At 36.5% G+C, this 27185-nt stretch overlaps 1 protein-coding gene and 1 pseudogene across 1 annotated transcript in view; both read left to right on the plus strand.

Moving 5' to 3' along the window:
* The window catches only part of SPAG16 (sperm associated antigen 16), a 996461-nt gene that overhangs the window by 37898 nt on the left and 931378 nt on the right, over nt 1-27185 (plus strand). The window contains exons 6-8 of the mRNA XM_053597632.1: nt 8002-8109; nt 17267-17384; nt 24525-24594. Of these exons, the coding sequence (XP_053453607.1) occupies nt 8002-8109; nt 17267-17384; nt 24525-24594 (296 nt within the window). The remainder of the gene's footprint in view (nt 1-8001; nt 8110-17266; nt 17385-24524; nt 24595-27185) is intronic.
* Nucleotides 26079-26800, plus strand: LOC128590311 (60S ribosomal protein L3-like; annotated as a pseudogene).

Consider the following 27185-nt stretch of genomic DNA (forward strand, 5'->3'; position numbering starts at 1 on the left):
TAAACCAATCTATGTCTTTTCAGTGGGGAATTCAAGCCATTAACATTTATTGAGATAATTGATAAGTGTGGTAGTATTCTATTCGTCTTCTTTTGTGAGAGTCCATTGCTTAGTTTTATCTTTTGCATCCGTGTGGAGGTTAGGTTCTGTCCTTTAATTTCTGAGTTCTTACTTTGCTGCTGATCCATTGTGGTGGTCAGTGTGCAGAACAGGTTGAAGTATTTCCTGTAGAGCTGGTCTTGTTGTGGCGAATTTCCTCAATGTTTGTATATCCGTAAATGATTTGATTTCTCCGTCAATTTTGAAGCTTAGCTTAGCAGGGTACAGAATTCTGGGCTGGAAATTGTTCTGTTTAAGTAGATTAAAGGTAGATGACCATTGTCTTCTTGCTTGGAAAGTTTCATTAGAGAAGTCTGCGGTCAATCTGATGGATTTGCCCGTGTATGTCAACTGGCGCTTACTCCTGGCAGCTTGCAGAATCTTTTCTGTTGTCTTGACTTTGGACAGGTTCATCACAATGTGTCTTGGAGAAGCTCGGTTAGAGTTGAGGCGACCTGGGGTCCGATAGCCCTCTGAAAGCAGTGTGTCAGAATCTTTGGTGATATTTGGGAAATTTTCTTTTATAATATTCTCTAATATGGCTTCCATTCCTCTGGGGCATTCTTCTTCCCCTTCTGGAATTCCTATAACTCGTATGTTGGAACGCTTCATAAAGTCCCATAATTCTGACAGTGAACGTTCTGCTTTCTCTCTCTTCTTTTCTGCCTCTTTTACTATATGAGTTATCTCAAGAACTTTGTCTTCTACCTCTGAAATTCTTTCTTCTGCATGGTCTAACCTGTTGCTGATACTTTCCATTGCATCTTTAAGTTCCCTAATTGACTGTTTCATTTCCTTCAGCTCTGCTATATCCTTTTTATATTCTTCATATCGTTCATCTCTGATTTGATTCTGTTTTTGGATTTCCTTTTGGTTATTTTCCACTTTCTTAGCAGTTTCCTTCATTGTTTCCATCATTTCTTTCATTGTTTTCAACATGTGTATTCTAAATTCCCTTTCTGTCATTCCTAACATTTCTGTATAGGTGGAATCCTCTGCAGTAGCTACCTCATGGTCCCTTGGCGGGGTTGTTCTGGACTGGTTCTTCATGTTGCCTGGAGTTTTCTGCTGATTCTTCCTCATGGGTGATTTATTTTATCTGTTTCCTTGCCCTAATTTTCCTTTCACTTCCTCTTGCTCTTTAAGTTCTCGTGCCTGTGGAAGTTGCGGGCGGGTTTAGACGGATTGAGCACACGTGACCACTTGCCGGTTTTCCACTGTTTTAGTCCTCCTCTTGGGGTCCAGAAGTCTCTCGCTGACTCCCTGTATCCTCTCAGGGGTGATGATAGGCAGATCCCACCAGCCAGAGATGCCTGGAGTCCTATATCCCCAGACTCATGGTGCCCAGATGCAAGGAAGCTGTTACTCGGCTGCCATCTTGCTCCGCCTCCTCAGAAGATGTCTTTTTCTAGCTTTTTCTTCTCTGCCATTTTTTCCTGTATTCTCCAGCCTTCATGGACTCACCCTTTCCTTGTTCTTCTGGCCACGAAGCTAGGGTTTTCTCAGAGTTTTAGTTTTCTGCATTACTGTGCAGTTCTGTGTGAGTGGAGCTCCTAAGTCTGCTTTTCCCAGGTTGAGGAGAAGTCTCAGGAATTTGTCCACTCCCCTGCTTTCCTCAGTAGTCTCTTGGCTTCCAAGCGTGGGCCAAAAATATTCTCCTGCAACGACTCTAGGAAGTAATCCAATTCTGTTCTAGGAAAATCCAATCCGCAGTTTTTCCGTTGCTTTGGCTCTTTCCTGGTCTTATTACTCGCACAGGGGAGAAGCTGCCCAGCCGGACTAGAGGCCAGCGAGAGTCCACTGACTCCCGGGAGGCAGAGCCAAGGTGCAGGGGTCGGTGCAGGGGGCAAGAAGTCTGGGAGCGTGCCGTTCCGCGCGGGCGCCGTGGGACCACGATCCTTAGTTTTTATATGTGCTGTGAGGTAGGAGCTAGAAGTTAATTTTCTTTTCTATAGAAACATCTAATGGTTCCAACAGCATTTCTTGAAAAGTTTTTATTCAGACATCATTGAATTTCTTTTGCACTTTTGTTGAAAATCAATTGACCCTATTAAATGTGGTTATATTTCCGGAAGTCTGTTCTGGTCCATTCATCTATTTTTTTATCCTTAGGCCAATACCACACTCTTGATTATTGTAAGTTTTAAGTAAGTGTTAAGTCAGGTAGTGTTAGTTCTCCGCCTCTGTTCTTTTTCAAGGTAGTTTGCCTATTTTTTTCTGCTATTTCCACATAGATTTTAGAATCCCTTTACCAATTTCCATAGAAAAACATAGCTGAGATAGGGATTGAGTTAAATATGTAGCTTCATTTGAGAAGAATATTTGTGTGTGTGTGTGTGTGTGTGTGTGTGTACGTATTTTGACAAGGGGAAGGAGTGATATCTTCACAAGGTTTCATCTTCTGTTTACATGCCATATCTCTTCATTTGTTAAATTTAATAGTGTATATTTTTGAGGAAGCTTGGAATTTTTACCTTTAACATCTAATTATCTAGTGTCTTTATTTTGTTATTGCTTCATGAGCTTCATATAATAGGAACCGTGTTTTATGTGCAGTATATCTCCAGGACCTATTGCTGTGCCAGGCACATAGTGGGAGTTTAAATGACTGTGTACTATTAACATTTAGGCTCTCTAGTTAACTTTTTATAATTTTTGGAATAGTTAATTGATTGGCTTTGCCCCTCTCTTAGCATTAGAGTAGGCATCATTTTCTTTTCATCATGGGAATTTAAACACCTTTTTCACAAGCTAAATCTTGCGTCATTTTGAGTATTGCCTTCCTTTGCTGGACTTCTGCAGTGAGGAAATATAATGCAGCCCTGGGGATTTAGCAGGAAACCATACTAACTGGGATTACCATGAGATGAAAACTGCCATTTTAGAAATGATACTTTATTTTACCACTTTCCAGAAGAAAAATAAGGATAAGTAAAACTAAAATTAAATGGCAGTTAATTTTGAGGAAACTGAAGGTGCTTTTACTAAGGGACCTGGATTTCACTTACAAAATTCACTTCTATAAAAGATCAAAGAGTGCCCGGCTTTTGTGAAGACCCATTTAATTTTATGACTTTCAGAAACAAACACTGTGGAAAATAAAGATAATAATGAGGGTCATAAAATTTCATGCTTTAGTGTTTAGGTAATTGCTTGTTAAATTAAGAAGGTATTTCTTATGGACATGGGTATATCCCATTCTTTTCTTGTGAAGGATATAAGGAAGGTTTTCCTTTAATCTGGTTGGATTCTCTTTGGACTATCCAATAATTATTCTACTATGAATTTTAGTGGGTTAAATTGATTAATTTATAACCAATTGAAGGTAATTAAATAGTTAGTGATTATGTAATTACTGTTATTAAAAATTACTTTGAGCCAAATTTACACATGGAGAAAATATATGACAAAGATGGTCTATTTTGGTGCAGGTAAAAAAAAAAATGTTTGTATTCTTTATTTTCCAAAATTAAGATAAAATAATCTGATAAATTCTTTATTAAATCATCATTACAAAATACTTAAAACTAGTTAAAATTATTTCACCCTGGGCATTCACTTAAAAATAGTTGTTTTATAGAATACTCTTAAATAACATTCCTATCATATTGAAAAATGGAATTTTAATAGCAGTACTTTTATAGTGTGATAAGAATAGGTATATCTGCATACTCGAATTATAGAATTAATATGCTGATATCCTGAAATGGGAGGGTTAGTCATTGTATCATCTCATTAAGACAGAGCATGTGTTAATTGTGTTGTTTATGGTATACGTCTGGAAATTTAAATAGACCATTTCATTGACCAACTTACTGCATTGTACTTGAAACAGATGTTTACTTTCTCTGTTAAGAAAAGTATTTCTTTAACTCAAAGATGTTCTACAAATGTAATGAAAAGACGCTACATAGTTTAAAATATTAGTTGCTTATATGAATACAGTACAACCTCCATAGTTGACCACCTCCTGAGGTTGATCTAATTTTCATAGACTGAACACACACCACGTGTACATAACAGTACAGTAGGCTCAGTTCCTTATATTAGCCACCTTTGTATATTGACCAGTTTGTTATATCCCTTGGGGGGGGTCAATTTACAGAGGATCTACTGTATTTTAAACTTCATTCCTTAGTACAACTTTCATTTTCCTTTTATTAACCAGATGGACAGCAGGAGAGTCATAATATGAAAAGCATTACCATGAAATGAATTTAAATTGTTTTACAGAGTAGACTTCATTGTGCAAGCCAGAAGCAAGTCCCTGAAAACCAATTTAATGGTCAGAAAAACCTCAAGGTCCAACATTTCAATCAATTCCTATGCTTTCTTTCCTGGGATGGGCACAAATAGGCTTCTAAATGTGTATTTTAAAAGTGAGTTGATGTAGTGTTGCACATTTGTGGTTCTGCTCAAGAAATTTTGCAGCACTATTTTTAAAAGTATTTTTAACCTATTGTGGGTTTACATTTCAGATAAGATAAATAAAACATAAGCTCATTTGTATATACATATAATTCATCAAGTTATTGAGAGTAAGATAAATTTAGTAGACTCATAATAGATGTTCATGAAAGTTTTAATTCTTTTTTAAAAAGTTAGTGTTACTAACAATCATGTATACTAATATTTTTAGTTCATTAGAGGAAATTTAACAACTTATTGGCCCACTCCCTATTTTAGGAAAATATTGCTGTTAGGGCAATTGAATATATCTCTTCTACAGTTCTTCATAGTAATGGTAACATAACGATAGTTATGATTACAGTAACACCTATTATGTGTCAGACAATATGTAAATAATTTTATTAAAATATTTATGAATATACTTTGGAGCTAATTATATATTTATTTTTCAGGTGCTAAATCTGATATTTACAGAGGTTAAATAGCAACTCACATTGCCATGAAGTGTTTTCTATATTAAATATGATATTATTATAACGGATTGTTCCAATGAAACAACTGGTTAGCTGATTATTTATGAAGACCTGATATTGGACTTTTATCTGCTATTCTAAAAACAAATATGATAAACTCTCAAATTGGCACATTTTAGAGCTAAATTGTTTCAATAGGCATATCAGGATATTCTGTTCAACTGTTTAAAAAATCAATGTACTAAGGTCTTTTTCACTATTCTTTGGTAAGCTGTTTTAATGGATAGACTCATGTTCCTTTCTGAGAACAATTTATATCTTCTATAGACATCCTTTCCAAGTACTTCTCATTGTAAATAGGATCATTTTGTAAAGAATTCAGGTGAGGTTCTTTTGTTTTCACAATAGACATCAACTTAACCATTTAGTTTTTTAACTCACTCTGCTTAAACTCTATCCTCCCCTTCATTTAGGTTCATGGAAGTGTTGAGAGTTGCTCGTTCTTTGGTCCAGTTCACTCCTAGAGAGGCCCTATGTACCTGAGCCCTTGGGGATAGGACTTTTCAGTGCTCCTCCCTCTTTTCAACCTCTCAGAGTTGTGGCCAAACTCTGCCTTGTATCTGCAGTTGGTCTTTGTAGACGTTTTATAATTCTACCTGTGGCAGAGGAATGTATGGTGGAAATAGGCCCCGAATATGTTTACCTGTCCATCTATCAGAGGTAGGGGTGCTTTCGTTTATTCTTCCTTCACCTGCCTGTCTTTGCCTATGCCTTGTGTTCTGCCCTTTCCCAGGCGTGCAGGAAGTAAGTGATGCTTTATGCCTTTTCTCCAGCACTTAGTAGTTATCTCCGGCATACCAGCACTCTCAGGGAGCTCTCTCTGGTCTCCCCCAATCTTTCTTCTGAATACTTAGCAGAGTCCTGTGGAAAGGAGCTGTTTAAGTGAATTTAAGTTACTTTTTTGTCAAGTACCCCCAGCAATTTCAAATTGCCATGGTAACTTTCACTTAACCTTACTCTTCGTTAAAAATTTAGCTGATATATGGCATTCTTTCTCTTCCGCTTGGCTACAGTTTATATTTGTATCTTTACTTGAAGTGGCTTATCCCCATTTTGATTTTATGTTACTTGGGTTGCCTTGTTACTTTAGTCTCCAATGAGTCCAAGAAAAATGTTATATTTTGTTCTTTATCTAGATTTTTGTTGTTGTTGGGGTGGGACAGTGTTCTTCGCAGATTTCTGTATCTTAATTAGAAGCAGGAATTCCTATTTAAATTTTAAACTTAATGATTAAAAAATTGTATTTTCATTTAGCAATATAGACAAATAATTTAGAAGTTTGAAGTATTTTTCAATATGTGAAAAATGCAAACAAGAGATTCTGAATCATCTGATGACAAAAAGAATCATCACAAACGTAACAAACTGTTCCCGAAGCATTTCATAATGAACTTCTTTATAATTTCATCAAGACTATATCCCTAGTCTATCTACATTCTAAAAATTGGAAGATGTAAATGTATTCTTTTTTTGAATAAAGGCTTTATTGTTGTTAAGATGCAAATCATCTTAAATTTTGGTATCGTTTTTGTTAACAGTGAATATATGAAACTCTTGCATTGACATTGAAAAGTAAACTCTGCATATTTGAAGGAAAATAAGCATTAATTTTATGTTGACATGGAGACATCTTGGCCAGAAACAATACAATCAGGAACACATTTCAAAAGACAAAAACACTTGAATATTCATTCAATCTCGTTGTTAATATTATTTGTCAATTTATACATTCAGTTTATATTATTTATCAAATTATACTGTCAGTATACACACATGGATTAAAACTTGGATTTGGCATATTCCTGAGATTATGATTTTCAAGACTGAATATTTGAATTGATGGTTTCTTACAAGACTATTGGCATGAAAACTAAGTTGGGGTTAGGTCATCTAAAAAAATAGTATGGGGAGAGAGAAAGAAAGAAACTTGTAAGAATGGATCAAAAACACTTTGACCACATGCAACATGTAATTTGATCTTGCAGCAAGAAGTCATACTGGTCAATATGTGCTGCCTCAGAAGCCTGCGAACCTCACCCCAGCACACATCCCTAGTTTTGGATGCCAGTGCTATAACTCAGTCCATTTTCCAGAATGTGAGTCTCAATTCAATAGAACTTACACTGAGTAAGTAGTTGGTTCTCTAACAGTCCAACAGTTAATCTGAAACTGTTAGACAACTACTTTTTTATTTTAAATTATATTTTACATTATTATATTGAAACTAACATTATGGCAGTGAGGGAAACATTCTCATTAATTTTTCACATAGAACTTGGGCTTATGAAAAATGTTCTTACTTTATGCCAGGCATTTACGGAGGATATATCCATTTGAAGAATTATGTATGACAACACTGATGTTGAAGACCTTTGTCATTAGGCTACCAATTCTAATATTTCTAGTAGTCTAATCCACTGGTGTATATATTTCTCATACAAAATGCTGGAATAAAATCATGGTTTTCCTGAACTTGTATGCTTTCTTTCCTAATTTATCAGAACTAAATAATCCAATATATTCTCTTTTAACTTTATATTCCAGGAAGTTCAGAGTTAACTTTTATAAATTATTTTCCTTCATTTTAAATTATATTGAATTATCCTATTCTATATGTATTTCAATTTTGTAAGACAAACAGATTCTTTTGGAAGTAGACAGATTTTACATTGGACATATTCTGGCAACATTCCTTTAATTTTCATTTACTTAAGTGAAATGTGGATGAATCATATTTTTGAAACTGTAGGTTTTGTCCTTGTATCCCTTACCCCATCCACATTATGACTCCCATACAAATTATGTTGGATATGATCCTTCAAGGAGAATTATGGCAAAAGCTTTGTTTTCTTATTATATTCTGAATTGTTCAATACTGGATTTAGCCAAAGACTAAATTATTTTTGAGAAAAGTATTAGCGGTGATTTTTAAAGTTTTTTTTTTTTTCTTTTTTTCCAGTAAGGCTAGAGAAGACCTGCTGAAAACTCAGAAAGAACGTGATTTTCATCGAATGCATCATAAGCGAATAGTCCAGGAAAAGAACAAATTAATTAATGACCTCAAAGGGTAAGTTTCTCATATTTGTTGGCATATTCATTAAAGAGTTATTTGATTAATATGAAGTATATTGTGTATGACAGAACGTTTTGGATCAAGTTATTCATTCTTTATTGAACATCTAGTATGCATAGTACCCTGTGTTTGAAATACAAAGATGAGTAAGTTGAGGTCCTGTTGTCAGGGGCTCCAGCTCTGCCAGACAAGTGGGCAGTCATCTCAACCAGACTGGAATGTGAGAGAGTCAGAGACATATTTCCATAGGGATTGAATTCTAGAAGATAAGTGAGATAAAGAGAGTGAAGAAGTAGATTCAGCAGGGTGCTCTTGGCAGACTGTGCCTAATGTAGGAACATGGCATGTTCACCAGACTGTAAGCCTAGAGAGCAAAGTGAAGATATGGCTTTGCAGGGGTAGAAGGCGTATCCCAAATTACCTTGAATGTACACTAAGGCTTTTAGAAATTATTTTCAAGACATTATTGAGTTTTGCTTTCCTTCCCTCCTGCCCTTCCTCCATTAAGAAAACAGGAAGAGAATTTTATAATTTTTTAACTAAAAGTCTCTTTTGCTTGCTCTAGGAAAGGTGCTGTTCAATAGAACTTTCAGTGATGATATAAATATTCTATATCTGGATTGTCTGATACAATAGCCACTAGCCATTTATACTTAAAAATCCATCATTCTTGTTAAATTTCATAATGTGTGCAAAGGAAATATTATTATAATTCATTTCATATAAAATTTATCATTTTAGATTGTACGTTTTCTCATATTTTATTAACTCAGGGGCCCTGGTGAAGAAATTTAAATTACCTTGTAATACAATCATACATTGTGTATAGTCAGATAGCCTTTATTTCTTCTTTTAATCATTAGGAATAGTGTGTCCATTTAATCATCTGGTTAAATCCCTAATATACATTTTCTAAGGACCTACACCAAAACTTCAGTGATTGTATCAGAGTCATACATACATGCACACGCACACACGCACTACTGCTTATAAATTTAAACAAACATAGAGAACACCTTGTCTAGTAGCTGTCCCATTGCATAATAAATCAGCTATAGAGTGTTTTTGATGCCTTGTTGTTAGGTTCTGAGTTCTCTGTATCATATTTTACCCAAATATTTCAATTGCATGTCTATATTTCCTTTCATTATAAACCATTAAAAGTTGACCTTGTATTTTTATAATATTTCTCATTTAGCATGGGTGTTTTATTATTAATGTAATTATTTTTAGAATTCTCAATATCAAATATTTGAAGTTGAAAACATGCCGCACCCTCGGCACCATGCCGCAGTGAGGTGGCGCTGTCCGCGTTGTAAAACGATGGAAAGGAGGTCTGTGCTCCCCGGAGCGAAGCCCCCAGCACCCCCAGTGTGCACAGCAACAGAAATGTTGCCTAGCATGCTGTTTTTGTCGCAAAAACTCAAAGGGTATGGCTTTTTGTGAAAGAATACTTACTTGTTATGTTGAATGTCTGTTTGTCCTGATAAAGTGATCAATAAGGTTTTAAAGAATGAACACAATAGTTTACTGATCCAGATATAGCACAAAAAGTATGACTGTGCCAGACTCAATGGCTCCAAGAAAGCCTGCACAACAGAACTTTCCCACCATAAATGTCAGTGAAATGAGACAATGCAGGCACAGCAAACAAGATGTTTCAACACAACATGCACCATCACCACCTGCAGTAAAACTTTACTTAGAATGCCAGACTGTCATTCCTGCGTCGACCTTTCAACTTTCCTCGTTCCTTCTCTCTGCTTTCCCTCGGACTGAAACCCACCGGCAGGGCGGTCCGCGGCAAAAACAGACGAATTATGAAGTATCTATGAACTTTACAAGAATGCCCTTTCAGGCTGATTGACCAGAGAGTTGCTGTGAATGTTATTTCCTTGTGATAGTCCAGTAATTTTCTGTGTGTTACTCATTCTTTGAACAGAGAATAATTAAGCTATATCTCATGAATAAGTTAAATGCCAAAGTTGCTAAATAAAGTGAAATTATGTCATCAATGTTTTCCTTAAAATTTCCAAAAATTATAGCATACATGGTTTGTGTATACAGCTCTGTACCTGAATATGTGTTTATAAATATATAATGTTTATCGCAGTGTATAGTATGTAACAAAGGATATAGTATGTATGTAGCAAAGTGTATAGTATGTAATATAAGCAAAATGGAGGATGGAATTGTGAATACTATTTAAATTTAAATTTTTTGTATTTTTTTTATATTTTCTGAGTTATGGTTGAATTAGTATACATTAAATGTAGTATAATGTAATTGTACTTTAATGCTTAAGAGTTATTGCTATAATCAATGAAGTATAATATAATTCCCAAATAAATGACTTTTATAAATATCATAAGACATTTATTATATAAAATAAAGACTTTTAATTTTTTATAGAAAAAATAATATTATTTTGGGGAACTTTGGGCCATGTCAGAATAACTGATATAGAACTAGCTCTCTCTACTGGTATCAAATTTCTGCTCCACATGTAGAGCAGAACTATATGAGCAGAGCAAAATAGAGCAAACTATATGAGGCACTTCTTTTCTAAGATGTTTAAAGAATGGAAGAGCAAGTCTATGATACCTAAGAGAAGGGAAACTAGAAACTAAGTAGCATGGTCAACCCAGATTTCTTCCTAACGGTACTTTTTAGACCACAGTTTGACAAGGTGTAACCTAAGCAGAGCACAGTGCTGCAGGACTGCAAAGGCAGCTGCAATTTGCACAACAGTGTACACAAAAGGAAGCAGGTGCATGAAAAGCAACTTAAATATCTGCAGTGGCTCTCTTTAGTTTTCAACCAAATAACTAACTTATGGAAGTATAGGATGAGCGAGCATGAAGCTTGGCAGAGAAAAGCTCCTGGGAAGCAGTGCTCAGAGATTTCAGAGGTTATGCAGTGCTGGAAGATACAGTTCTGACTAGCTTTTAAGGGAGGAACCTGACTGAATACTCTGAACAGTCAATTAAACCCTTGATAAGCCATTCTAGGAGAGCATGGCTAGTATAGTCTTAGAGAAGAAGCTGCTTTAGTCTTGCTCTAAGGAAAACTTAAAAGTAAGCTTTGAAAAGCTCAAGATTATCTACCAGTAAGTTTCTGTCTACCAGAAAATAACTTTTTGAAAGAAGGTATAAAGAAAGTTTTTATGTATACATATATCTAAGTTGATAAAGCTATATAGAAGCAGAAAACATGTCCTATAATCAGGAAAAAATAGAAATAGACCCAGAAATGACAGAAATAATAGAATTAGCAAACAAGGACTTTAAAACAGCTATTATAAAATGCTTAGAGTTTTATAAGAAAGTGATGAATATAATGAGTGAACAAATAGGAAATTTCAGGCGTCAAATGAAATGTATAGACAAAGAATCAGATAGAAATTATAGAAAGTGAAAAACATTATTTGCAATGAAAAAATTACTAATTTGTCTTAGCAGATAGAAAATAGTCAAACTGGAGCACAGAGAGAAACAAGTTGAAAAATTATTAGAACTAAAGAGAAAAAAAAGCTGGAAAAACATAAATGAAACCTCTGGGACAATATCAAGTACTCCATTATGCATGTATTCGAAATCCAAGAACAGTCTGAGGATGGCCTTCCCCATTCTGTTAGCATAGTAGATTGGAAATTACCAGTGAAAGGATCAATGAATTCAAAGACAGAGATATAGAAGATAGTCAAACTGGAGTGTCAGGGTCCCTTCATGGTCACCACTTATCGGGTCCCATCTGGAGTGCCACTTACCGGGTTCTGAGACTGGCCAGGTCTCTGGCTCCTGGCTTATCTAGATTCCGAATGCAGACCGTTAGGCTACCTTGCTTGAAAACAATTGCTCTTAGGTGCCTGAGGGCTATTTGCTTTAGAGAGAGAGAGAGAGAGAGAGAGAGACAGTATTTGAGAGAGTAAAGCAGTCTTAGTAAGAAGAATACATCTTAGCAGTCTTTCATAGGGAGAGACGCCATACAGGCATTCTGCAGGCAGGAGAAGTGACAGAGTCAGAGTGAGCGGGTCTATGATAGAATATGCACATGCTCCCGACTGCCTTCTCCTCCAGCTTGTTATAGACACACTTCCGTGGCTCTTAACACCACAGGTGTAGAGACCACCAATCACTGATGCTCTTGTCTCGCGAGCTGTCATGTTTGTTAGGAAAGCCAAATCCCTCCCTATGCCAGGGTGTTACACTACCTGGGTGTTATACCAGGGTGTTACACTACCAAGCTATGAGGTTTTCTTATAACTCTCACTCTTCCTTGCCATATGCAATACTGGCTGCTACCCTGGAGCACAGAGAGAAACAAGCTAAAAAGTTTTTAGAACTAAAGAGAGAAAAGGCTGGAAAAAACATAAATAGAACCCCTGGGACAATATCAAGTACTCCATCATGCATGTATTTGAAATCCAAGAATAGTCTGAGGATGGCCTTCCCCATCTGGTAGCTTACTACATCTGCCAAGTATGTCTATTCAAATTGTTCACTCACTATGGAGGTCCTTCTAGACAGAATTATGAAATACTGAGAAAAGAAATCACAGAACGTGAACAGATGGAAAAACATAATCATGCTCATGCTTTGGCAGAACCAATATTGTTAAAATGTCTGTACTACCCAAAACGATTTACAGATTCAATACAATTCTCATTGAAATACTAATGTCATATTTCACAAATCTTAAAAAAATAGTCCATTGCTTCATATGGAATCAGAGAAGACTCCAAATAGACAGTGCAATCTTATGTAATAAGAACAAATCTAGAGGCATCACTTTACTAGACTTCAGACTATATTACAAGCCTATGTAATCAAAAGAGCATGGTATTGGCATACAAATAGAGAAATAGACCTATACATCAGAACAGAGAACTTAGATGTGAAACCACCCTTATACTGGCATCTACTCTTTGAAAGGCAAACAAAAGCATGCACTGGGGGAAAAGAATTCTTTTTTGATAAATGGTCCTGAGAAAACTGGATAGCCACATGTAAAGGACCTGCACCTCTCACCACTCACAAAAATTAATTCATGACAGAAAACAAACTTTAGACCTAAGACATGAAACTATAAGAATTCCAGAAGAATGTTGGAAAAACTTACAGATAACAGCCTTGGCAAAGAATTTTTGAAGAAGGCTTCAACGACAATCACAGCAACAACAAAAATAAATACGTGGGATTTGATCAAATTGAAAAGTTTCTTCACAGCCAAGGGCACAATAAAATAAATAGACAACCTACAGAAAGGAAGAAAATATCTGCATGCTAGCCATCTCATAAAGGACTGATAACCAGAATCTACAAAAACTCAGCAAATCCACACAGAAAGGACAAAGAACCCCATTAATCACTGGGCAAGAGACACAGAATCTTTTCCCAAGAGGATGGATGAATGACCAACAAACACATGAAAAGCTGTTCAACATCTCTAGTCACCTGGGCATCGCAAATCCAAACTACACTGAGATATCATCTAACCCCAGTGAGAATGTCTCACATCATAAAGTCCTAAAGCAACAGATGCTGGCATGTATGTGGAGAGAAAGGAGTACTCTTACACTGTTGTGACTGCAAATTACTATGAACAGTCATATGGCGATTCCTCAAATAACTTAAACTAGACCTACCATTCAATCCTGGAGTCCCACTACTATATATTTACCCAAAGGAAAAAAAGACATTTTATAAAAAAGACACTTGCACTCAAATGTCACAGCTGCACAATTCACATCACAAAGATGTGGACACAACCCAAATGCCCATCAATACATTAATGGATCAATAAAATGTGGTGAATATAGTGAATATATACCATGGAATGCTATTCAGCCATAAAAATACAGTTATCAGGTATCTTTTGTAACAACTTGGGTGGAACTAGAGACCATTCTCTAGAGTGAAATATTGCCAGAATGGAAAAATACCACATGTACTCAATACTAAACCGCAACTAGTTGATCAGCACTTTTGTGCTTTTACAGAAACAAAACTCAGTGAAGTTCAAGAGAATTGGAGAGGGAAAAAGGGGATGGGTAAATTTCTACCCCATGGGTACACTGTATGGGTTCATTGGTTGATCATAGGGTGGGTACATGGACAAAATAAGTTAATTGTGAGCCAGACTTTAGTCCAGACTCTACTCATTTTTTGGCCTGTGTAGACTCCCATTCTAACAAAGGTCCTGATATGCTCTAGGTTTCTGGATTTCCATGGCAGTTCCTTAAAATATCTTTCTCTATTGTCCATTATAGTTTAGCATAAGAAAGAATGCTATCACATGTTCATAATTGTTTGGTGTTAAGTGCTGCTTCTACTCTCTCTAGGGTAGCTCTGAAATTTCCACTTTTTGAGTGTGGGCTATTGTTTTTTCAGATTTTTAAGAGCCACCCTAAGAGTGAATTTATCTCATCCCCTGGAGTTCTTGCTGGCTTGTTCAATGCATTATCTCAAGGTCAATGAATTATTGTTTATCAGTCTTACATTCCCAGTCCCTTTATTAGGTACCTCAAGATCCAATCTCTGGGGTATGCTTTTGGTTCCTTCAGTCCATGTCAACTGAATCCTATAGCAGTTTATATGCTGTACATGATCTTGTTCTTCCTTTAACACACCAGTGTTTTGGCAATCGGGAGAGGAGGTAGGGGTCCCTCCAGGGGCCATCTGTTACCTTGTGGAGAGGAAGCCTCTGCAGAAGTTTGCAGTGTAGCTGAAGTGTAAGCTTTTTGTAAGAAAGGGGGGCCTGCTTTGCAATCCCATATGGCCTGGGGAGTCAGGCTATAGAACCAATATTCTTGAGCATGCTGAGAACCTGAGAAAAAGAGGGGCCACTTTATATTAATAAAAGCGTCAGTTTGTTGGGATGACACAATATTAAACCTAGCATGACTGCAGTACAAGAACTTTGGAATACACGAAGCAAAACCTGATAAAATTGAAAGGAAAAATAGATAATTTCCAAGTTATAGTTGGGACTTTAACACTATCTTTTTAGTAATTATTAGAAAATTTAGGCAGAAATTCTCTAAGTTTATAGAACAACACTATCAATCAATCGAATATGATTAACATTTCTTGAATTCTGCTTTGGACCTTTCAGCTACACCGAAGTGGATCATATACTGAACTGTAAAACAAGTCTCTCTAAATTTCAAATGATTTATGTCCATAATCAAATTAGAAACCAATAACAAAAAGATCTCTGGAAGTTTCCCAAATATTTGAAAATTAACATTTCAAATAACCTATGAGTCAAAGAAGGAAATTAGAAAATATTTTTATCTAAAGGATTGAAAATGCACCACATTAAAATTTGTAGAATATAGCCAATATAGCTTAAAGTAAAATTCATGACTTTATTATTATCATTTCACTTAATCTGTGGGTACAGGTGATTAGTTATATTGTTTGTGTTTTTTTAGGTACAGTCCAAGTTGTACTTGTATCCCTCACCCAGAGATAAGCCATATACCCTTACCTGTTAGTTGAAGGCACACCAATCCCCCTCCCTTCTCTTCCTTTTTCCTTCTCCCCTGTCCCCTCCACTGAGTTTAAATTTGTTTTTCTCTTGTGTGGGTGTGTATTTGTTCAGAAATTGGTGACTTTAAATGCTTATATTAGAAAAGAACATTTTAAAACCAATTATGTAGTCTTTCATTTTAGAAGCTTAAAAAAGGAACAAATTATATACGAAGAGAGAAAAAGAAATAAAAATGAGTTGAAATCAATAAAATAGCAAATTGACCAACATAAGAAAAAAATCAACAAAGTGAGATGTTAGCTATTGGAAAAAATATAAGATTGGTAATAAAATTGATAAACCCTAGTTAGACTGATTGTCAGCAAATGTTGGCAAGGATGTAGAATAACCATACTGTCATATATAGTTGTTAGAAATATAAATCGCAACCCATCAATTCAACTCCTAAGTATTTATCTAAAGGAAATGAAGATGTATGATGAAAGAAATCTTTACAACTTACATAAAAATGTTCATAGTAGCCTTATTCATCATAACTCAAACTGAGAACATCTCAAATTTTCATCAGCAGAGTATCAGATGAGCACATTGCAAAATATACATAGGGAATATTGATCACAATAACAAGGAATAAGGTAGTAATATACAAGACAACATGGAGTGACCTCAAAACATCATGCAGAGGGAAAGAAACCAGTTTAAAAAGAGAACATTTTCTATGATCCCAAATACAGTTTTAGCATCATTCAGGATGTTGTTAATGCTCGATATTTTGACAACAATGTGTATTTTATTGGTGTTCATATTTCTTAAAACTCTGAACTATAGTGGGAGGCGCCTGTGTCTCAGTGGGTGGGGTGCCGGCCCCATATCCTGAGGGTGGCAGGTTTGAACCCTGGCCAAACTGGAGCAAAAAAATAGCTGGGTGTTCTAGTGGGCACCTGTGGTCCCAGCTACTCAGGAGGCTGAGGCAAGAGAATTACCTAAGCCCATGAGTTGGAGGTTGTAAAAACAAAATAAAACAAACAAAAAAACCCTCTGAACTATAATGCTTAAGATGGGTATATTTTACCCCATGCAAAAAATCACACTTTAATAAAAAAGTTAAAAAAAATTGAAGGCATTTTCAAATAAAACACATTTTTAAAGATACTTATATACCAAGGTTTAATTCTTTTATAAGATATCAAACTATTTTTACACTTAATTTAATTACTATAATGTTAACCAAACTTGTTTTAAAGACCATCCTTTATTTTTATTTGAATGACACTCTTTCTGTTTAATCACCTATTATTTGTGGCTATGGTCATCCTTTTGAAAATTGTGAATTGATTAAAGTAACCACTTTTTTAAATCTCAAACAGAAGCATTCACCTGAGTATATACTTGAACACAGCATAAGGTAGTAGTAGAAAATACAGAACTAGTTAATACAAAAGTGATTTTTCCCTGTACCGCACACCCTACCCAGGTTGCAGTGAAGTTGCATGCTAAATGTTTCCTGTGCTTTTTTACTGTGGCGCGTTGACATTTATATGGTTATTCATTTTTATTCCAACCCTCCCTTACCCCCCAAAGGTGATGTCAAGTAGAAATCACTGATTTAATTTAATTATCCATTAAGGTGATATTGGCCTTTTATTTTTCATAGGTTGAAGTTACATTATGCGTCTTACGAACCAACTATAAGGGTGTTACATGAGAAGCACCACACTTTACTGAAGGAGAAAATGCTGAGCTCCTTGGAAAGAGACAGAGCAATCGAGCAGGTAAAGATATAGTGAAGACTACCTCAGAATGATCTTTAATCATTGTTTTTATAATGTAAGTAGAAAAATTGTTTTATTTCTGAGGTAAATTTTACAATATTTTTTCCCAATTTTCATATAAAAAGAATTTGTTTGGAAACATTCAGAAAAAATATCTTTTCCATTTTAAAATCTATAAAGATTATTATCAAATTAAATATTATTTAGTTGAGATATAAATAATTTGTGATCAAAGTTGTGTTTAATGACAACTTGTTTGCTATAAAATTGACCTTTGGAAAGTTACTTAAACAATTAGAGCTCAGATTTTTCACATCTAAAATGTAGGCATGAAGATCTGCCTTTTAAGGTTGCTGTGAAACTTACATAATAAATAAAAACTCACTGCAGTTTCCCCTGGCTACTGACTTGATTTTTTTTCCATTTTTGCTAATGGGTGACTTCCTGTTCTATTCTTCCTGCAGGATTTGTGCATAGGCCTAGGCTTAGAGGCAGTGGGTGAAGAAACTTTGGCATAAAATTCAAGAAAAAGAAAACTAAATATTTATATACCACATTATGAATATGTAACAGTTTTTAAGAAAATGTAAAACTGCAACTATGCTTAACATTTTTCAACAGTGTTCTGGAGGGATTTTACTTTTTGGTCAAATTTTTAGAAGCTACAAAACTTGCATAATGGTAATGCTCTTACTTGAATAATTTTATTGTTAAGATATGCTTTAATCAAGTTTATTTTGTCTTTTGAGGGAACCCCTGCTTCTAAAATGCAAAACATGATTTCACTAGGCCTGTTTTGTTTGAATTTTAATTTTGTGTCTTGGAATGTTTGAATTGTCTTATAAGGAATGTTGAATACAATGAGTTCAATAATAATTTAAATTTTTATGGCATTATATATCAAATCTTCAGAATTTTATCTCCTTATACCTTTTCATTTAACCTGTTTTTCTAGCTACCCAGCAAGACGCATAATTCTACATCCAGGTCCCCTCCTCTTTTTTTTTTGTTTATTTTTTTTATTGTTGGGAATTCATTGAGGGTACAATAAGCCAGGTTACACTGATTGCATTTGTTAGGTAAAGTCCCTCTTGCAATCATGTCTTGCCCCCAGAAGGTGTGGCACACACCAAGGCCCCACCCACCTCCCTCCTTCCTTCTCTCTGCTTTTCCTCCCCCCTGCCGTGACCTTAATTGTCATTAATTGTCCTCATATCAAAATTGAGTACATAGGATTCATGCTTCTCCATTCCTGTGATGCTTTACTAAGAATAATGTCTTCCACTTCCATCCAGGTTAATACGAAGGATGTAAAGTCTCCATTTTTTTTAATAGCTGAATAGTATTCCATGGTATACATATACCACAGCTTGTTAATCCATTCCTGGGTTGGTGGGCATTTGGGCTATTTCTACATTTTGGCGATTGTAAATTGAGCTGCAATAAACAGTCTAGTGCAAGTGTCCTTATGATAAAAGGATTTTTTTCCTTCTGGGTAGATGCCCAGTAATGGGATTGCAGGATCAAATGGGAGGTCTAGCTTGAGTGCTTTGAGGTTTCTCCATACTTCCTTCCAGAAAGGTTGTACTAGTTTGCAGTCCCACCAGCAGTGTAAAAGTGTTCCCTTCTCTCCACATCCACGCCAGCATCTGCTGTTTTGAGATTTTATGATGGTATCTGGGGTTAGATGGTATCTCAGGGTGGTTTTGATTTGCATTTCTCTAATAGATAGGGATGATGAACATTTTTTCATATGTTTGTTAGCCATTCATCTGTCTTCTTTAGAGAAGGTTCTATTCATGTCTCTTGCCCATTGAAATATGGGATTGTTGGCTTTTTTCATGTGGATTAATTTGAGTTCTCTATAGATCCTAGTTATCAAGCTTTTGTCTGATTGAAAATATGCAAATATCCTTTCCCATTGTGTAGGTTGTCTCTTTGCTTTGGTTGTTGTATCCTTAGCTGTACAGAAGCTTTTGAGTTTAATGAAATCCCATTTGTTTATTTTTGTTGTTGTTGCGATTGCCATGGCAGTCTTCTTCATGAAGTCTTTCCCCAGGCCAATATCTTCCAATGTTTTTCCTATGCTTTCTTTGAGGATTTTTATTGTTTCATGCCTTAAATGTAAGTCCTATATCCATCTTGAATCAATTTTTGTGAATGGGGAAAGATGTGGGTCCAGTTTCAATCTTTTACATGTGGATATCCAGTTCTCCCAAGACCATTTATCGAATAGGGAGTCTTTCCCCCAAGGTATGTTCTTGTTTGGTTTATCGAAGATTAGGTGGTTGTAAGATGTTAGTTTCATTTCCTGGTTTTCTATTCGATTCCAAGTGTCTATGTCTCTATTTATGTGCCAGTACCCTGCTGTCTTGAGCACTATGGCTTTGTAGTACAGACTAAAATCTGATATGCTGATACCCCCAGCTTTATTTTTATTACTAAGAACCGCCTTAGCTATACGGGTTTTTTTCTGGTTCCATACAAAACACACAATCATTTTTTCCAAATCTTGAAAGTACGATGTTGGTATTTTGATAGGAATGGCTTGAATAGGTAGATTGCTTTGGGAAGTATAGACATTTTAACCATGTTGATTCTGCCCATCCATGAGCATGGTGTGTTCTTCCACTTTTTAAAATCCTCTGCTATTTCCTTTCTGAGGATTTCATAATTTTCTTTATAGAGGTCCTTCACCTCCTTGGTTAGGTATATTCCTAGGTATTTCATTTTCTTTGAAACCATGGTGAAGGGAGTTGTGTCCTTAATTAGCTTCTCATCTTCACTGTTATTGGCATATACAAAGGATACTGACTTGTGGACATTGATTTTATATCCTGAAACATTACTGTATTTTTTGATGACTTCTAGGAGTCTTGTGGTTGAGTCTTTGGGATTCTCTAAGTATAAGATCATGTCATCAGCAACGAGGGAGAGTTTGACCTCCTCTGCTCCCATTTGGATTCCCTTTATTTCCTTGTCTTGCCTAATTGTATTGGCTAGAACGTCTAGCACTATATTGAATAGTAAAGGTGACAGAGGACAACCTTGTCTGGTTCCAGTTCTAAGAGGAAAAGCTCTCAGTTTTACTCCATTTAGTAAAATATTAGCTGTGGGTTTGTCATAGATAGCTTCAATCAGTTTTAGAAATGTGCCACCTATGCCTATACTCTTCAGTGTTCTAATTAGAAAAGGATGCTGGATTTTATCAAATGCTTTTTCTGCATCTATTGAGAGGATCATGTGATCTTTATTTTTGCCTCTGTTAATATGGTGGATAACGTTTATGGACTTGCGTATGTTAAACCAGCCTTGCATCCCTGGGATGCCCTCATCTTTTTTATTCCTGCCACAGGTTTAGCTTAGGACTTTGCTACCCCTGGTCCATGGTCTCATCCCCGTATAATCCTTCTTCGAGAGGGAATGTATCTGTGACCTGACCATCTGTTCCTCAGGGACCACAAATACTTTGGTGTCTGTGACAGACTACTTGTACTGATCTCTCCCTCTTCAAGGATACCTGGACCTTCCAGACATCCACGCTGACAAGTGCCTGCACTGCTGTCCAGATTGTTCATTTCTCCTTCCGTAACCTGTCCAGTATTGGATCTGCCACTCATCTATTGTGTGATTGATGCTAAGTCATTTTCCTGGAAAGGCCGTTAGTTTCCTTATTTCTTAACATGAGGGGATTCGTGACATTATATTGAGGACACATTTAGGCATATAGTCTTTGGGTTTCAGGTTGCTCCTCACTGGTTTAGTGGGGGGAGTTAAGGACTGAAAGTGAAGTTGTGAATCCCAGTTGTGCTGTTCAACACTTATAGTAGCATGTCTGTTTTCTTACCTATTAAATAGGGATAGTTTACTTTCCTTAATATATCTAAAGTGAAAGCGTATTTATTTTATTTTATTTTATTTTTTCTCTGCCCCCAAGCAGGCCACTGTTTTCTTTTTCTTTCTTTCTTTTTTTTTTTTTATTAAATCATAGCTGTGTACATTGATATGATCATGGGGCATCATTCACTAGCTTCACAGACCATTTGACACACTTTCATCACACTGGTTAACATAGCCTTCTTGGCATTCTCTCAGTTACTGTGCCAAGACATTTACATTCCACATTTACCATGTTTCACATATACCCTTGTAAGATACACCGCTGGTGTAATCCCAACAATCCCCTTCCCTCTACCCACCTCTCACCTCCCTCCCCTCCCTTTCCCCCTTCCCCATATTCTTAGATTGTAACTGGGTTATAGCTTTCATGTGAAAGCCCTAAATTAGTTTCATAGTAGGGCTGAGTACATTGGGTACTTTATATTCCATTCTTGAGATACTTTACTGAGAAGAATATGTTCCAGCTCTATCCATGTAAACACGAAAGAGGTAAAGTCTCCATCTTTCTTTAAGCCTGCATAATATTCCATGGTGTACATATACCACAATTTATTAATCCATTCATGGATTGATGGGCACTTGGGCTTTTTCCATGACTTAGCAATTATGAATAGGGCTGCAATCAACATTCTGGTAGAAATATCTTTGTTATGATGTGATTTTTGGTCTTCTGGGTATATGCCCAGTAGAGGGATTACAGGATTGAATGGCAGATCTATTTTTAGATCTCTAAGTGTTCTCCACACTACTGTTCAGATGCACAAAGAACTGTGTATTATTATCTACAACTGATTTTTATTTTGTCCTTGAACTTCTAGTTCTGCTAAGGAAGTGGTTCTCAACCTTCCTAATGCCACAGCCCTTTAATATAGTTCCCGTGTGTCGTGACCCACAGGTAACCCCTGTGCTAAGGAAAAAGAAAAGATACCTGCCTATTAAAGACTTTCCAGGGTTAAAACAGCCGCTTTGGGTTTAACACAGGTTCTTTGAATATTATATTAACTGTTTAGCTAGAACCAATTATCAGTGTTAATTTCCTTCCTTTGAGTGACATCATTTTCTCATTCTTCCCCCAGATACTTCCAAATACAAAAGGAACTTATATATCTATATGGCCTGAAGTCTAGATGTTGTCTTAGGGGTTGGCCTGGGGTTTTTATTGTGGTGGGAGATAGAGCCAGGTTGAGAATTCTTGTATGTGAGGTGGGGCTGGCATGGTTTGAATCTTTCAGAGGACAAAGTACCAGGCATTTTCACCAGGATGCCCAGGTGTTGGGTACCAAGGGAAGGAAAGAAGGTAAGGCTGAAAAGCTGTTATCAGTCACACATCAAAAATGGAGTCAGATTTTTCCTTATAGGCCCAAAAGAGCGCCCAGTGATCAAACCTTCTGAAACAATTTGTGCAACAAAATAATAAGAGTATTGGATAATAACCCAAAAGTATAAAAAGAAATATCTATGATTCCATGATGGCATAAAAAAATTATTTAGTAAATAAATGTGAGACAATAGACAAATCTTCCGTGCAGAGGGATCCCAAATAACCTATATGGACAGTCTTTCCCTCAAGGAGGTGGAAATTAACAACTCAGCTATTAAGTAGTAGCTGTACTTAAAGCCATGCATCCAAAATATGGTGGAAACAGGAGAAAAGTAACTTTAAAGTGGGTAAACCTGGTACCTTCTTAGCCAGGTGATCAAGGTTTAACAAATGTTGATAGCAAGTACCTGTGATTTGATCTGCTAATAATGATGCTTCTCTTCTCCCCCAAATCCATGACTTAAATATAACCATGAGAAAAACTTCAGACAAATGCAAATTTAGGGCCAGACTCTTCAAAATACTACCTGACCAGACCCTTCAAAATTGTCAGGGGCATTAAAATTAGGGAAAGTCCAAGACCAGAGGAGGCTAAAGAGCCGTAATGACTAAACATAAAGGTAGTATTGTGAATGGTACCCTAAAACGTGAAAAGGATATTACTGGAAACTTAAGGAAACTCAAATAATATAGACTGTAATGCATAATAACATATCCTATTGGTATATTATTTATGGGAAATGTATCATAATGTATAATATTAATAGGAGAAATGTGGTTTGAGACGTAGAGGAGCTCTCAGTCCCATTTTAGCAACTCTGTAAGTCTTATTCTACATAAGTGTATTTAAAAACATTATAACCGTTGGGCCTTAAGAATAGATATTAATCTGCCCCTTTTCGTTAACCTAGGCATTTCACGAACACTAATCTATAGGTTGCAATTTATTATATGCTATTTTTCATTAACAAAGAAATACTGCTATTCAGTGATAGTAAAAAAATGTGTGCTTCTGTACAATTAGACAGATGGTGTATTGTGTTGCTTTAATTATATAGAGATGACATAGCCTATTAGGGTTGAATTTTAAATTTAAGTCCATTGTTCAGGAAATATAGGTAAATGGCATCACCAAGCTAACAAATGTTCTTAATTGTGACATATTTACTAAAATAAAGAATATCTGTGGGCAGAAAATGAGTTAAGAGTTTTGGGAATAAAATTGGCTTCTTCATATTTTACTTTCCAAATAATAACCACCTCATATTTTATAAATATAAAGATGGGGGGCGGCGCCTGTGGCTCAGTCGGTAGGGCGCCGGCCCCATATACCGAGGGTGGCGGGTTCAAGCCCGGCCCCGGCCAAACTGCAACCAAAAAATAGCTGGGCGTTGTGGCGGGCGCCTGTGGTCCCAGCTACTCGGGAGGCTGAGGCAGGAGAATCGCTTGAGCCCAGGAGTTGGAGGTTGCTGTGAGCTGTGTGAGGCCATGGCACTCTACTGAGGGCCATAAAGTGAGACTCTGTCTCTACAAAAAAAAAAAAAAAAAAAAAAAATATAAAGATGGTAAGTTGTTGTGTAGCAACTTGAACATAAGAAAAACTTCTCTCTAAATATAGAACTGAATAATTGCCAAACTGGACTATGAGTATACTTGATTCAGAAAACTACACTGTGAAATGAATGTGTTAGATGCTGACCTATAAGAGATAATTGATAATTGCCTGTGGCATTAAATTTTAACTTCAAATTATGTTTTCATTTTGTTAAAAGTCATGTTTGATTAAAATTTAAAGGCATTAATCCAAGAGAGAGTAATATTTTTGGTATTTTACTAGCAGTACTTAAATATTAATATTAAAACCCCTTTTAAGTCACTTAGTATATAACCTCATATATTTGAATTTTTGTTTTTTTTAGATTAATGATCTTCAAGCAACATATAGGAAACTAGAAATAGGACGTAGTTACCATGTTCCAGAAATTAAAGGTAAAGGTAAAATGTGAAGACATTCTAATTTAATATTGGTTTGGTGATTTCTCAACTTTATCAGTTATTAACATTAATCTAGAGATATTTAAAAGTAAATGATACAGTAACTATTTCACAAATTAAAATTATAATATAAAGAGTAAGAGGAAATGTAGATATGATACTGTATGGATTAATTTTAGAGAAAAATAAATCAACCATAATGGAAGGATGTCTTCTTCTGGCCATAATGGGAGGGCCTGGTACCAGACTATGGTTCTCTCCATAAACAGCTCTACAACTAAACAGTGCAGATAAGCATTAAAAACATATAACACAAGTCACAGAAGGCAAGTGAGGGAAGGAAAATTTACAAGATTAGCTATCGCATCACAATGACTTTGTCTTGGGAAAATTTCCTAACCAAGCAAACTTTATGGAAATGGATGCCAAAAAGAGCATGGCAGGCCTGATTCCTTGAATTGGCAGTGGCCGTAATTCACATGTTTTAAAGCGATTGAAATCTGGAGGAAGAAGCACTAGAGAACAGGGAACTGCTATGAGGACTGGCCCAGTTTGTGAGGGAGTTTACTGAGTTCTTATCTGATGGCTGTGCTGTGTACGCATGGTTATTCAATACTTGCAGGAGGGGTAAAATTCTATGGAACAAAGGAGATGAGAGATTCTAGAAGTCAAGCAGTGATGGAAGACATTGCAGATTTCTGCCTGGGTGGAAAGGCTTCTTTCCTGCCTATTGACAACAAATTAACATTTCAGCACCCTGTATTCACCTTACAAAGGAGAAACAAATCTTATAGGGGATCCTTAGGGGAGATGGAGTTTGGAATTTGAGTCTGCCAAATTACAGAGTCTTGGGAAACATTTAGAGCTTTCAATGGATCCACCCTAACAAAGCATAAAATTAATATTAAATTTTTAGGTTACAAGCCAAAACCTCAGTCTCCTTCTAGAACAAACATTAACACCATTTAGAGGAAGACGACCATCCATTGTCTTTACAATCTGTCATCTACACTACCTATTATATAATTATAATTTTCTAGATATGTATAGAATCATAAAAATGTGACCCACAATCAAGACAATAAATGGAAACCTACCCTGAGATGGCTAAGGAGTTGGATTAAAGAGATGAAACGTGCTAAAACAGCTATTTTGATTATGTGCCAGGACTTAACAGACAATGTGATATTAAGTGAACAGATACGGAATCTCAGCAGAGAAATGGAAGTACACACACACACACACACACACACACGGCAAATTGAAATTCTAGGACTGAAAAAAAAGAATAAAATTAATATTTTAATTGAATATACTTCACAACAAATTAGAGATGACAGAAGTGTCAGTAAATTGAAGAGAGATAATATAAATCATATACAGTAGAATCTCATAGTTGACCACCTCCCTACATTGACTATCTCCTTAAGTTGACCTAATTTTCAAAGCCTGGACATGCCCGCTACTGGCAGGATTTGATGGCTCACAGGAAGTTCTCAGCTTCCAAACATAGGTCCCTGGACTTCTTGTGTTGGAAGCACAGTGTCAGGCATTGTGGGAATGTGAAGAGTTTTCCCTAAGGATGACTCATCTAAGCCTGTCCAGCTCACAGCTTTCCTGGGATATAAGGCTAGCATGATCCACATTGTGGGAAGTCAATAGTATCCAAGGTGAGTAAGAAGGAAGTTGTAGAGGCTGTGCCTGTTCTGGAGACACTGCCCATGGTGGATGTAGGCATTGTGGGCTACATGAAACTCTTTGAGGCCTCTGGACTTCAAGACCATCTTTGCTGAGCATATCAGTGATGAGTGCAAAAGGCACTTTCACAAAAACTGGCATAAATCTAACAAGAAGGACTTTACCAAGTAAGGCAAGAAATGTCAGAATGAGGATGGGAAGAAGATGGAGAGTGACTTCAACAGCGTGAAGAAGCACTGCCAAGTCGTCTGCATCACTGCCCACACCCAGATGCACCTGCTTTCTCTGTGCCAGAAGGCAGCCCACCTGATGGAGATTCAGGTAAACGGAGACACCATGGCTGAGAAACTGGACCAGGGAGAGGCTGCAGCCGTAAATCTCTGTGAACCAAGTGTTTGGGCAGGATGACTTGATTGACGTCATTGGGATGACCAAGGGCAAAGGCTGCAAAGGGGTGACCAGTCATTGGCATGCCAAGATACTGCCTGTTAAGACCCACTAACAATTGCTGCTTCTGGTGGAACTCAGTAAAAGTTGTCTCCCCTGTATCAGAGCATGGCATCCTGCCCCTGTGACTTTCTCTGTGTCACAGGCTAGACAGGCTACCATCACTGCACAGAAATCAAGACGATCTGTAAGATTGGCCAGGGCTGCCTTATAAGGATGGCAAACTGATTAAGATCAATGCTTTTACTGATTACTACCTGTCCTGTCCGACAAGAGCATTAACCCTCTGGATGCCTTGTCCACTACAGTGAAGTGTATTAGGCTACGCTGTTTGCATTCATAAGGTAAACTCCAAGTTGTAGTTGAATCTTCCACCCAGGATGTGTGTCCTGTACCCCAGGAGGTGGGAGCTTACTGAACCCTTTTCTCCCCTTCCCCAT

Source organism: Nycticebus coucang, chromosome 7 (assembly GCF_027406575.1).
Source record: "Nycticebus coucang isolate mNycCou1 chromosome 7, mNycCou1.pri, whole genome shotgun sequence".
Classification (NCBI taxonomy): domain Eukaryota; kingdom Metazoa; phylum Chordata; class Mammalia; order Primates; family Lorisidae; genus Nycticebus; species Nycticebus coucang.